Genomic DNA, 13393 nt, shown 5'->3' with positions numbered 1-13393 from the left:
TCTTTTTGTAGGCTTTACTGTTCAAGGGCATTAGTGTTTCCATACCAGTCCATGATGCAACCAGTCAATATACTCTCCACTTCACATCTATCAAAGTTTTAGATGACATGCCGAATCTTCGCAGACTTTTAAGAAAATAGAGGGGCTGCCTTCAGCGTAATGGCAGTTACGTGCTGTAACCAGGACAGATCCTCTGAAATAATAACAACAAAGAAATTAACAAAGACCCTTTCCACCTGTGATTCCCCCAGTGAGGACTGGCTCGTAGACCTCAGTTTCCTTCTCTTGGATTCAATAACCAGCTCCTTGTTGTTGCTGACACTGAGGGAGAGGTTGTGCACCACTCTGCTAGATTTTCAATCTCCCTCCTATATGCTGATTCACCACCACCTTTGTTTCGGGCAACGACGCTGGTGTCATCAACAAACTTAAGTATGACATTGGAGCTGTGCTTAGCATACAGTCATAAGTATAAAGCAAATAGAGCAGGTGGTTACCCACACAGTGTTGTGGTACACCTGTGCTAGTGAAGATTCTGGAGGAGATATTGTTGCCAATCTAAACTGACTAAGGTCTGCAATTGAGAAAATTGAGGATTCAGTCGTACAGCAAGCTATTGAGGCTCAGGTCTTGGAGCTTATTGATTAATTTTGAGAGATGAGAGTATTGAATTTCAAGCCATAGTCAATGAAGAGCATCCTGATGTATACATCTTCATAATCCAGATGTTCCAGTGATGAATGAAGAGCATGTCAACATCTGTTGTTGACCTGTTGTGACAGGAGGCAAGTTGGAGTGGATCCTCCAGCAAGAGTTGATATGTTTTATATCCAAAGTCTTAAAGCACTTCATCACAATGAAAGTAAGTGCTACTGGCCGATAGTCATTGAGGGAGATTACCATGTTCATCTTAGGCATCAGTATAATTGAAGCCTGCTTAAAGCAGGTGGGTACCTTAGACTGCTGAAGCGAAGGGTTAAAAATATCAGTGAACCCTCCAGTATAGGTCTTTAGTACTCAGCGAGATACTCCAACTGCACTAGATGCTTTTCTTGGGTTCATCCTCCTAAAAGATGCTCTTACATCGGCCTCAAAGAATGAAATCACACAGTTAGTGGAGATTGTAGGACTTTGTGAAAGTTTCTCCATATTTGAACAGTCAAAGTGAGCATAAAAGACAATGAACTGATCTGGGAACTGTGGTGAACTATGTATACCTGTCTGGGCACGCCCCTCTGCTGACTGCTCCTGTGGCTCCTCCCACAGACCCCGGTATAAAGGTGATTGGAGGCACTGCTCCTCCCTCAGTCTCCGAGATGCTCTGCTCCGTTTTGCTGCTAATAAAAGCCTATTGTTCGCCTCCCATCTCTGAGAGTTATTGATGGTGCATCAATTTTATTAGCAGCAATTTTAAAACATGGAGAGCATTTTACTACCGGACAGATTCGATATTGACCCTCAATCTCTGGAAGCCAGCGTCGCTTTCAAACTCTGGCTAGCATGCTTCCAATCGTACCTGGAGGAGATTCGTATGACCGAGCCTGCCACGATGCACAAGATTCTCCTCTCCAGGGTCAGTCCGCGGGTCTACTCCCTGATTGGGGACCTGCCAACCTACCAAGGGGCACTGGACGCCCTCAAAAGACAATGCCTGCGGCCGGTTAACACCGTCTACACAAGACATCGCTTAGCGACACGGCGGCAGTGGGCCGGAGAGTCGAGCGCTGAGTTTGTCCGGGCCCTACAGACACTCGTGTGGGCCTGCTACTGCAGAGGTCTGATGACGGAACAGCATGCGGAGCTGCTAGTAAGAGACGCCTTTGTTACGGGGATCAGGTCAGTGTACGTGTGCCAGCGGCTGCTTGAACACGCCGACCTTACCTTACTTTCGGCGATCGAGCCGGCCAACATGCTGGAGGCCGTTCTGCACAACACTGATGCTGTCCAGGCGCGCAATCTCCTGCCGGCCTCGTGGATGCCGCAGCCCGCCGGCGAATCGACCTCAGCTGCTGCCAGTCGCGAGTCCGTGAAGTCCCCGCAACCCGCTGGTGAATCAATCATGGCTGCTGCCAGTCGCAAGCCGGCGCAGTGTTACTTCTGCGGACTCGAAAACGCTGCCCAGCCCGAGAAGCTATCTGCTCCAGCTGCGGAAAGAAGGGCCACTTCACCGAGGCCTGTGAGTCCAAACCACGAGCGGGGTTGAGCAGCGCCGTGTGTGAGGCATGGGGGTCGCCATCTTGGTCGCTGCCATCTTGCCTGCCTGCCTCGTGCGAGGCATGGGGCGGCCATCTTGGTCGCCGCCATCTTTCCAGCCCACCGCGTGCGATGCATGGGGGCGGCCATCTTTGTTGGCGCCACCTCGCCCCGCCTCCAACCCACGGGTGCTTACCAGGCACCAAGACGGCGATTCAACTCTGGCCTCCGTGACCCTCGACCAAATCGCTCCACACCAGCTCGCAAGGTCAATGATGGACATCCTGGTGGAGGGGCACAGGACTAGCTGCCTGTTTGACACGGGCAGCACTGAGAGTTTTATTCACCCGGACACAGTGCAACGCTGCGGATTCGTGACACAGCTGGTACGCCAGAGGGTCACCATGGCTTCTGGATCGCATTCCACAGACATCCAGGGGGGTTGTGTAGCGACATTGGTGGAGCAGGGCACAGAATATCGGGACTTTGCGTTACTGGTCATGCCTCAACTGTGTGACCTTGTGCTATTGGGGCTCGACTTCCAGAGCCACCTGAAAAGTGTGACAATGGAGTATGACGGGCCCCTCCCACCAATCACTGTCAGAAATCCTCAGTTTTGTGGGACTTCGTCATATACCCCACTACTGACCACACACACACACTGACCCACACGTCCCACCCAACACCATGCCAACGGCCGCACTACTGACATCACTTGCAGCCTCTCCACCCTCAAGATCCCTCCCCCACCGCTGTTCGCCAACCTGACTCCCGACTGTAAACCTGTGGCAACTAAAAACAGGAGGTACAGTGTGGGGGACAGGGCCTTCATTCAGTTGGAGGTGCAGCGGCTGCTCAGGGAGGGGATCATTGAGCCAAGCACAAGTCCTTGGAGGGCCCAGGTGGTTGTTGTTCAGACTGGGCAGAAAAATAGGATGGTCGTGGACTATAGCCAGACCATCAATAGGTTCACGCAGCTTGACGCGTACCCCCTACCCCGCATCGTGGATATGGTCAATCAGATAGCTCAGTACAAGGTGTACTCGACAATAGATCTGAAATCCGCTTATCACCAGCTCCCCATCCGCCCAGAGGACCGCCCCTACACCGCCTTCGAGGCGGGCGGCAGGCTCTATCACTTCCTGCGCATCCCCTTCGGTGTCATGAATGGTGTCTCTGTCTTCCAGAGGGAAATGGACCGGATGGTGGACCAGTGCCAACTGAAGGCCACATTCCCATATCTGGATAACATCACCATCTGCGGTCATGACTGGCAGGATCACGACACCAACCTCCAATGATTTTTCCAAGCGGCCAAAGCTCTTAACCTTACCTATAACAGGGACAAGTGTGTGTTCGGAACCACCCGACTTGCTATCCTTGGGTATGTCGTGGAGAATGGGGTCATTGGCCCTGACCCCAACCGTATGCACCCCCTGTTGGATCTCCCTCTTCCCACCACCCTCAGAGCCCTCAAACGGTGCCTGGGCTTCTTTTCCTATTACGCCCAATGGGTCCCTCACTACGCAGACAAGGCCTGGTCAAGTCCACCGCATTTCCCCTCTCTGCCGAGGCCTGCGCGGCCTTCAGCTGCATTAAAGGGGACATTGCCAAAGCAAAGATGCATGCGGTGGACGAGACTATTCCCTTCCAAGTAGAGAGTGACGCCTCCGACTTCGCGCTGGCTGCTACCCTCAATCAGGCAGGAAGGCCGGTAGCATTCTTCTCTCGTACCCTTCAGGGCCCTGAAATTCGGCACTCCGCGGTGGAGAAAGAAGCCCAGGTCATAGTGGAAGCTATTAGGCACTGGAGGCACTATCTCGCCGGCAAAAGGTTCACCTTGCTGACCAACCAGCACTCAGTTGCGTTCATGTTCAGCAAACCAACAGCAGAGCAAAATCAAAAATGATAAAATTTTGAGGTGGAGAATTGAACTCTCCACCTACAACTATGACATCCTGTACCGGCCTGGAAGGCTGAATGAGCCCCCTGATGCCCTATCATGGGGAACGTGTGCCAGCGTGCAGCTCGACTGGCTATGCAGATCTTTGCCACCCAGGGGTCACCCGATTTTACCATTTCATGAAAGCCCGGAACCTGCCTTACTCCCTTGAGGAAATCAGGATGATGACTAGGGACTGCCAAGTCTGTGCTGAGTGCAAACCGCACTTCTACCATCCTGAAAAGGCACAACTTATCAAGGCCACCCTCCCTTTTGAGCAACTGAGTGTCGACTTTAAGGGCCCCCTTCCCTCCACCGACTGCAATGTCTACTTTCTCAACATAATCGACGAGTACTCGCGGTTCCCCTTTGCCATCCCCTGCCCCGATACCACTGCCACGTCCGTCATAAAAGCCCTGCACCAGCTCTTCACTCTGTTTGGATATCCCTGCTATATCCACAGTGATAGAGGGTCCTCCTTTATGAGTGACGAGCTGCGCCAGTACCTGCTGGCTAGGGGCATTGCTACTAGTAGGACCACGAGCTATAATCCCTGAGGAAATGGACAGGTGGAGAGGGAGAATGCCACTGTGTTGAAGGCCACACTCTTAGCCCTTAGGTCAAAGGGATTGCTGGTCTCTCGCTGGCAGGAGGTCCTCCCCGAGGCACTCCACTCCATCCACTCCCTGTTATGCACGTCCACCAATGCCACCCCTCATGAGCGACTCTTTTCTTTTCCCAGGAAGTCTGCCACTGGGACTACCCTACCGGCTTGGCTGACATCCCCAGGGCCAGTGCTGCTCCGGAAACATGCGAGGAGCAATAAATACTCCCCGATGGTTTAGAGGGTTCACCTACTTCATGCGAACCCCCAGTATGCCTACGTGGTCTTACCTGACGGGTGGGAGGACACGGTCTCTGTCCGCGACCTGGTGCCCACAGGGGCACCAGACCCCTACCCCGAACACTCCACGGTGACTATGAACCCCGTACCCACTGATGTATATACCCACGAGACACCGCGCACACCAAGCCCTATACAGACTCCTCACGACACTCCCATACCGAGCGCCACGCACACGCATGAGGGATTACTGACGCCTAACGGGCTGGCACCTCAAGTCAGGCCGGAGCCAACACAACCACTGTCACTGGTGCAATCACCACCGGTGCTACGTCGATCGCAGCGACAGACTCAACCGCTTGATAGACTTAATCTGTAAATATACTTGTAAGAAACTTCGCCCCGTGGGGACTCTCTTTTAAAACAAAGGGGGGGTGAATGTGGTAAACTATGTATACCTGTCTGGACATGCCCCTCTGCTGACTGCTCCTGTGGCTCCTCTCACAGACCCCTGTATAAAGGCGATTGGAGGCACTGCTCCTCAGTCTCAGAGATGCTGTGCTCCGTTTTTCTGCTAATAAAAGCTTATCGTTCGCCTCCCATCTCCAAGAGTTATTGATGGTGCATCAGGAACGAAACCTTGTTGTCACCTGTGTCACTTGGTTTCACTCTGTAGAAGGTGATAGCTTCCAAGACCTGTCACAGCGATCAAGCGTCCTTCCGTGGTTCACGATTGATCCAGAATTACCACTTTGCTGGAGGTCATATCTGGAACTCTTGTATTTTAGTTGGTCTCCAGATCTGAACACCACTGATCTATCCCTCAACAGACAGTGTGTCACTTCATTCATCCGGTTTGTCTGGCTGGAGAAGTCTAAAAGTTATGTGGGGACACACTCATCTAAAACTGCTTTTATAATGTCCCTGACAACATTGGCATATTCATTCAGATTCTCTAATGACTCCTTGAACACGGCCCAGTCCACTGACCTGAAAGCAATTCCATAGTTGCTCCTCTGCATCTTACAACCACTACGTTGTTGTTGCGACCTCTGGAGCAGTGCTCTTTAGCCTCTGTTTGTATATGGATAGTTGGAGGAAAACCAGATGATCAGATTTCCCGAAATACAGTCTAGGGATGGAATGACAGGCATTCCTAATTGTAGTATAGCAGTGGTTGTGCTACTGGTGGTATGTTGATGATAACTGGGCAAAGATTTATTCAAACAAGACTGACTGAAGTGCCTGACAATGATTTGAAAGGTGTTGGTGTTGTTGTTTCTTGTTTGCTAATCGATGTGCTCAATACTTTGAGTGCCTGCTTAACATTGGCCTTTGGTCAGGATCAGGGAGGAGAATTTCTTTGGCATGTAGAATGGTCAGCACATTATCACTAGAGCTCCTGTTTCGGGTAACAAAAGTTAGGCAAGACTGCTATGTTGAGCACCAAAGAATTTATCATGAAATATATTCCCCGGCTTATAGCTCTCTTCGAATCAGCAGTCTGGTCAATCCGGAGTATCGGTACATCTTACCGACGTATCTGGTGTGTCTTAAGAGAGCCAGATCTCCATGAAACACAGAACACAACAATCCCTCATTTCCTTCTGATATAGCAATCTTGCTCTTAGGTCCTCAGTGTTCTTCTCCAGTGACTGTACATTTGCAAACAATACACTGGGTAAAGGAAGATTTCCACCCCGCTGTTTCATTCTGGCTTGGTGTCCTCCCCTCCCCCACTTTTCTGGCCGTGGCGATGTACCTTCATCTTCTTAAAGGTGCCGTACCTGCATTCCTGAAGGTAGGTGCACCGATTACTTCAATCGATCATGAAATCACTAGTTCTTTAAGACAGTTCAAAAAATGTCACTTAAAGGGAAATTGCCAGCAGCAGACTGTAGTGAGAGGAGTTCAGAAGTATATTTTGAAGTATTGTAAGCTGCCCACAAAATAATGCTGTATTTCAAAAGCACCATCCTGGTTTGGAGTTCAGACCAGTTTTATTTCTGACCACTAAAAGAATTCAATTGACTATTTAATTATGCATTCCAGAACAAAGGGAGATAAAGGCCTGGCCAGAAGGAGAAACCCGAGCACTGTGGGACTGTTTTAAAAACATGGACTGGAGCATCAATCAATATACAAGATCTGTGACTAGCTACATAGAGAACTGCTTTGAGGATATCACTATTATGAGACATGTCTATGTGAGGGCAAGTTAGAAGCCGTGGCTGACAACAGAGGTCTGGATATGGCTGACAGATCAGGCCGCTGCCTTCATATTGGGAGATAAGGCAGCTCTCACGTCCAGCAGTGCTGACCTCAGCAATAATGAAGTGCTTTGAGTGGCTGGTTACGGAGCACATTGGAGCCCATCTTCCTTTCCAGTTCACTAATCCCTCAAATCGGACCACACCAGCGTCCCACAGAGCTGTGTGCTCAGCCCGCTGTTGTTCACGCTGCTGACACACGATCGAACTGCTAGATCCAGATCAAACTGAATCATTAAGTTTGCTGATCCCACAACCTCATCAGCAGCGATAACAAGACAGCATGCAGAGAAGAGGTAGAGCAGCTGGTGGAAAGATGCGAGCACAATAACCGGCAACACGTCTCAACATGGACAAGACCAAAGAGGTAATTGTGGATTATAGGAAGATGCAGGCTGTCAACACCTCATTGCACATACTCAGCTCCTCCGTGGAGAGAGTTTCTGGAAGTGCACATAACGGATAATCTCACCTGAACCCTCAACGTCACCTCTTTGGTCCAGAAAGCACAGCAGTGTCTCCACTTCCCTCACCCCCACTCTAACCAGCTTTTTACAGGAACACCATCATGAGAGTCCCGACCAACTACACAGCCGTTTGGTATGGAAATTGTAAGTCATTTGATTGCAGTGCTTATAAGATTGTGAGGACTGCTCAGAGGGTCATCAGGGTCTCCCTTCCATCCATCAGAGATACTTATCAGGAATGTTGAGTATGCAGGACCCTTAGCATTGTCAATGATCCCTCCCATCTGTCCGCCAATCTCTTTGACCCCTACTATCAGGCTGTAGGTACCATAGCAAAAGAACAAGAACTGTTAGGTTTGGAAGCAGCTTCTTCCGCCAGGCCATATGACTACTGAACTCCAGCTCTTGTCACGCATGAGGTGCCAATAGTGTTTACTTTTTAACTTGTGCTGCAAATGCACCTTATTACTTGTTAATTTATTTGTGGTAATATTACTTCATGTGCTACGTGTGTGAGTTATATGTACTGCGTTGTGCACCTTGGACCGGAGTAACGTTGTCTTGTTTTGTGGTGTACATGTGTACAGTTGAATGAAAATAAACTGAACTTGAATTTACTTTGTGCAAAATGGCTACTGTACATTTTTAAAATAATATAGCAATAACAGCAGTACAAAAATACATACTTTCTGCATTGAGGTTAGTTTCTTCATTAATGTTAATTTTATATCTCTCGCTCCTTAAAAGTGTGGTCCCAGTCCCTTAAGTTGAAGTGACTTGGACGACTATGTTTTACTCAGTTAGTTAAGCTGGATACGATTATCATAGAAAATCTTCAGACTAATACCGATTCTATTGAACTTGGCTAATTTGCCATTTCACAAATAGATTTATTTCCTTCAACGCACTGTTCTACTCTTCTCTGAACATATTCAAGTAATCATTCAGCTGCCATTTAAAGTGAAAATCTAATTCACAGATTCCAGTGGGATTAATTTTTCTTTTACCAAATATACAGGCAGCATTATACACCATTCATCATTTAAGTCATACACTCCGCAACCAATTTACTTCGTACAGAATGGAACACCCTGACAGCTAAAATTTATGTATTTATTTATCTAGCCAGCTAATTATGAATTTAAAGCTTAAAGGAGTCTGAATTGCTGAAATCTAAAGTTTCAAATGAAAGCTTGAATATATGATACATTGATGAGATTCAAGTTCATGTCCATTAGACAACAAATGCATGGCAAGAATACTAATGTTGTAAAAATGTCACCAACAGCAAAAAGCAGACGATACCCTGTTCATTTAAAGTGATCTTTAAAAGGACAAATTGTGGCAAGCATACATTAAGAAATAACAGTTATTAGACGTAGTAGTAAGTGGAGTAGTGACAAAATGGTGGCTTAATTATGTTCTTGAATGTCTGTGAGTTCAGTGATAAGTAAAGAAAAAAGATATATCAACTCACAACATAGACTCAAGAGATTCTGCCGATGCAGGAAATCTGCAGCAACATGCACAAAATGCTGGAGTAGCTCAGCAAGTCAGGCAGCATCAATGGACAGGAACAAACAGTCAATCTTCCAGGCTGAGAGCCTTCATCAGGACTGGAAAAGAAGGGGACAGCAGCCAGAAAAAGAAGGTAGGGGAAGGGGAGGAGTACAATCTAGTAGGTGGTAGGTGAGATCAGGTGAGGGGATAAACCCTGCCACCATCTTATTCCAGCTTATGCTCCCTTTCTTTCTAGACCCGATGGAAGTCCTGATAAATTTGTTGACAAATATTTTCTCTTACATAATCTGTAGGCCTCTCCTATCAGGTTCCTTCTTTTCCAGCCCTTTACCTCTTCCACCTGTCACCACCTAGCTTCTTAATTCATCTCCCTTATTCACTCACCCACCCACCTTCCCCCTCACATGGTTACACTATCATCTGCCAGCTTGTACTCCTTCCCTCCCCCACCTTCTCATTCTGGCTTCTTCCCCCTTCCTTTCATAGTTGCTGATTGATCCCCTCACTTCCCCAGCATTTTATGTCTGTTGCTCTGGATTTCTAGAATGAGCAGAATCTCCTGTGTTTATATCTTTCATCAACTGATTTAGCAACTGCCTGACTGTCAAATGGTATCTGAATAATTTTCTTATGAAACACCTTGGGTCATTTAACAACATTAAAGGCAGCATATAAACTCTTGTTGTTACTGAGGCTCTTTTATTCCAAATATCATGTGAAAATGGTTTACATGCTTGCATGTAAGTATTAGAAAGCATTTTAATTTTCTACTTCCATAGATGAATACTGAATTGTTGGGGCAATTCATATTTACTGGCAGGATGGGATTGCTAATATTTGAAAAGCAACTGAAATTTTCTCTCCTCATTTCCTGTCCTTTACCTTCAAATCCATCAGGACAGACACAGCTGAAAGAGTTGAGAAGATCAGTACAGGTGCCATCATTCTGACAGGGGTCACTTAGGCATTCATTCACCTCAATCTCACAGTTATTGCCTAGAAAGAAGCAAAAGATTCACTTCATTAGAAATTTTCCAGTGGTGCCTCACCGGCACAACTGTCAACAGGAAGAGCAGATAATTATATTGGATTATATACAGAAACTTTGCCCGTTCAGGTCGGGTGAAACATTAAAGACAGCCTGCAATTGCCCTTGAGGAGAAGACCAATTGCATTTTCATCATTGCTCAGCAAATAGACATGTCCTAGGAAAATGTGCAAGGTCACCCAGGTCCACGCTCAGCCACGAAAGAAGCCTGCCAGTAATAGGAGAGAAACATGTCAAACTTACCTACAAAGCCTGGTGCACAATAACAGGCAAATAAGTTCAAGCCAGCCTCACAGAGGCTAAGGGCATGGCAAGAATCTGCCTTGCAATCTCCACCCTCTGCATCACATAAATCTCCTTCTAATCCTGTTGAAAGAGAAAAAAAATAATAACTTGTAGCAAAACATTTAGGAATTAACACTTCTAGGTAACACCATTTTTCAACTGATTGTCCTAAACTACCATAAATTAATTCAGGAGAGTTTTTATTCATGTGGTTCACGAAGAGTTATGACAAATGGGCATTGATGCAATTAAGGAGAAACATGTTAAATGGGATTGTGAGACTGAAAAGGATATTAGAGTTTGTTGTTCACTTTGCATTGACAAATGTCTGTGGAGAATGAATACTGTCGATGAGCCAAATGGTCTGAATGACCCATATGTTCGATTCTATGTTCTGTTCATATTCTACACTTGCTATGTCACTGCATAGTACAGAAACGTCACTGCAACAGACAGGAGGGCTCTACAACAGGTAATCAAAACTGCCCAATGCATCACTGGCACCAGCCTCCCTGCTATCAAGGACAAAAAGATTCAAAAGATTCAAAGATTCAAAGTACATTTATTATCAAAATATTTATAAATTATACAACCTTGAGATTTGCCTGCTTGCAGCCAGCCACAAAGCAAGACTCCCAAAATAACCCAATTTAAAAAAATAAAGACCAACCACCAATGTGCAGAGAAAGAGAAGAAACACATATCATGCAAACAATAGAAGTAATCAACAGCATTCCGAACCAAACTGAGTCCTTAGATCTGAATCCCCAAAGCAGCCTGCCCAAAGCCTTGGTCTCAGTTTATCATATTAGCAGGGCAAGTTACCACAAAGCTTGCAAACACGAAGCACAGCAGCTGGGATAGTCTGAAAGCCGCAGTGCCACAGAGAGAAGAGTGAACATTCAGTGCGAGCGAACAAAATTGGCCCACACTTGCCTCTGGACCCAACATCCTGCCTTTCCAGTCTATCTGGGTCAACGTTTAATTTTGTCCAAACAGCTGATCATGCTTACATCAGGGCCCAGACCCTGCCACAGTGACATGCTCTGGGCCTAGTCCTTGCTGCCCAGTCTGAAGCAGTTCTTGACCTCTCCAAATTGGCTCGGTGTTTATAACGATCCAACCTCACACCCAAGGTAGTTGGACAGGCATCAAAGCTCCTCTTCTCCAAATCACTCAGTCCAACTCCATCTGCAACCCTGTCCTGAACACATTATGCTTTGACTTTGCAACATACCAGCACCGCTCATCCCTCCAATCAGCTTTGCCTTCGCTTGCCTCTTCATTTTTTTGCAGTAATATTTGTTACCAAGATGTTAGACTAAAAGCAGTTTTTTTTGCCAGCTGGTGTCGCAGTGACATCAGCACCGGACTCCGGAGCCAAGGTTCCCGAGTTCAAATCCAGTCGGGCCGCTCCGGACATGCTTTACATCCGTACCGGGTTGAGTGTCAAGCTCGTGACTCAGCCTCGTTAAAAAAAAGACAAACTGCGCTGTGAGAAGGACGTGGGGGACCCCTCACTGAATCTTTCCTCCAAGACAACCACTTGAAAAAAATAAGTAGTCGCCAATGCTCTGACAGAGTATGGCACACTGAAGAAAAATAATTTTTTTTAGTCTAATGTCTTGCCTTAAACTACCAGTAAGCTGTTGTTTGCCTTCAGTAGTACCATCTTAAAACTCCTATTTATCCAGAAAGGAGCCAGAAAAAGTCCAGCAATATCATAAAGGATCCTACTCACTATTGTCGCACTGCCGTCAGGGAGAAGTGTATGCTGTATCCACGCCACGACTGACAGATTCAAAAACAACTGGTTTCCCCAACACCGCCACCCACTAACACACTCCACTACACACTCCCCACCACCACTCCTGTGCATGTTGTCACTTTATGTATGTACAATCAATCTATGTGTTCAAAGGTTAACTTATTATCAAAGTATACAATGCTGAAATTCTTCTTCTCCAGATGGCCATGAAAGAAAAGTGCAGCAGCACAATCATCAACCCCCAAATGCCACCTCCCTACACAAAAAAAACAAACAACAATGGAATAAGCACGTCGACTGCCCAAATTCCCCTCCACTGCACACAAAAAATGAGAAAAATCGGGCAAAAAACACAGAGTATAAGAAAATTATAAAACTGAATAAAGTCCCTATTTGAAGTCTATATTCGTATTCATATCCATATCAAAAATACAGAAAACCTGGATACCATTCTCTGGGCACAGTGGCAGTCTCTCCAGCAGCAGAGCGATCCCACCAGAGTTCAAAAGGCAGTCTCCCTTCTCCAGCAGCAGAATGATCCCACCAGAGTTCAAAAGGCAGTCTCCCTTCTCCAGCAGCAGAACAATCCCACCAGCGTTCAAAAGGCAGTCTCCCTTCTCCAGCAGCAGAATGATCCCACCAGCGTTCAAAAAGCAGTCTCCCTTCTCCAGCAGCAGAACAATCCCACCAGAGTTCAAAAGGCAGTCTCCCTTCTCCAGCAGCAGAACAATCCCACCAGAGTTCAAAAAGCAGTCTCCCTTCTCCAGCAGCAGAACAATCCCACCAGCGTTCAAAAAGCAGTCTCCCTTCTCCAGCAGCAGAACAATCCCACCAGAGTTCAAAAAGCAGTCTCCCTTCTCCAGCAGCAGAACAATCCCATCAGAGTTCAAAAGGCAGTCTCCCTTCTCCAGCAGCAGAACAATCCCACCAGAGTTCAAAAGGCAGTCTCCCTTCTCCAGCAGCAGAACAATCCCACCAGAGTTCAAAAAGCAGTCTCCCTTCTCCAGCAGCAGAACAATCCCACCAGCGTTCAAAAAGCAGTCTCCCTTCTCCAG

The 13393-nt window shown here is 47.0% G+C and overlaps 1 protein-coding gene across 1 annotated transcript in view; it reads right to left on the bottom strand.

The window, feature by feature from the left end:
• Positions 1-13393, bottom strand: part of eys (eyes shut homolog) — a 1854977-nt gene that overhangs the window by 1022670 nt on the left and 818914 nt on the right. The window contains exons 14-15 of the mRNA XM_073056513.1: positions 10529-10651; positions 10120-10233 (exon numbers count right to left, since the gene is read on the bottom strand). Coding sequence (XP_072912614.1) covers positions 10120-10233; positions 10529-10651 — 237 coding nt within the window. The remainder of the gene's footprint in view (positions 1-10119; positions 10234-10528; positions 10652-13393) is intronic.

Source organism: Hemitrygon akajei, chromosome 9 (assembly GCF_048418815.1).
Source record: "Hemitrygon akajei chromosome 9, sHemAka1.3, whole genome shotgun sequence".
NCBI classification, from domain to species: domain Eukaryota; kingdom Metazoa; phylum Chordata; class Chondrichthyes; order Myliobatiformes; family Dasyatidae; genus Hemitrygon; species Hemitrygon akajei.
The sequence above is the reverse complement of the archived record's forward strand: the minus strand, read 5'-3'. Positions and strand labels throughout refer to the sequence as shown.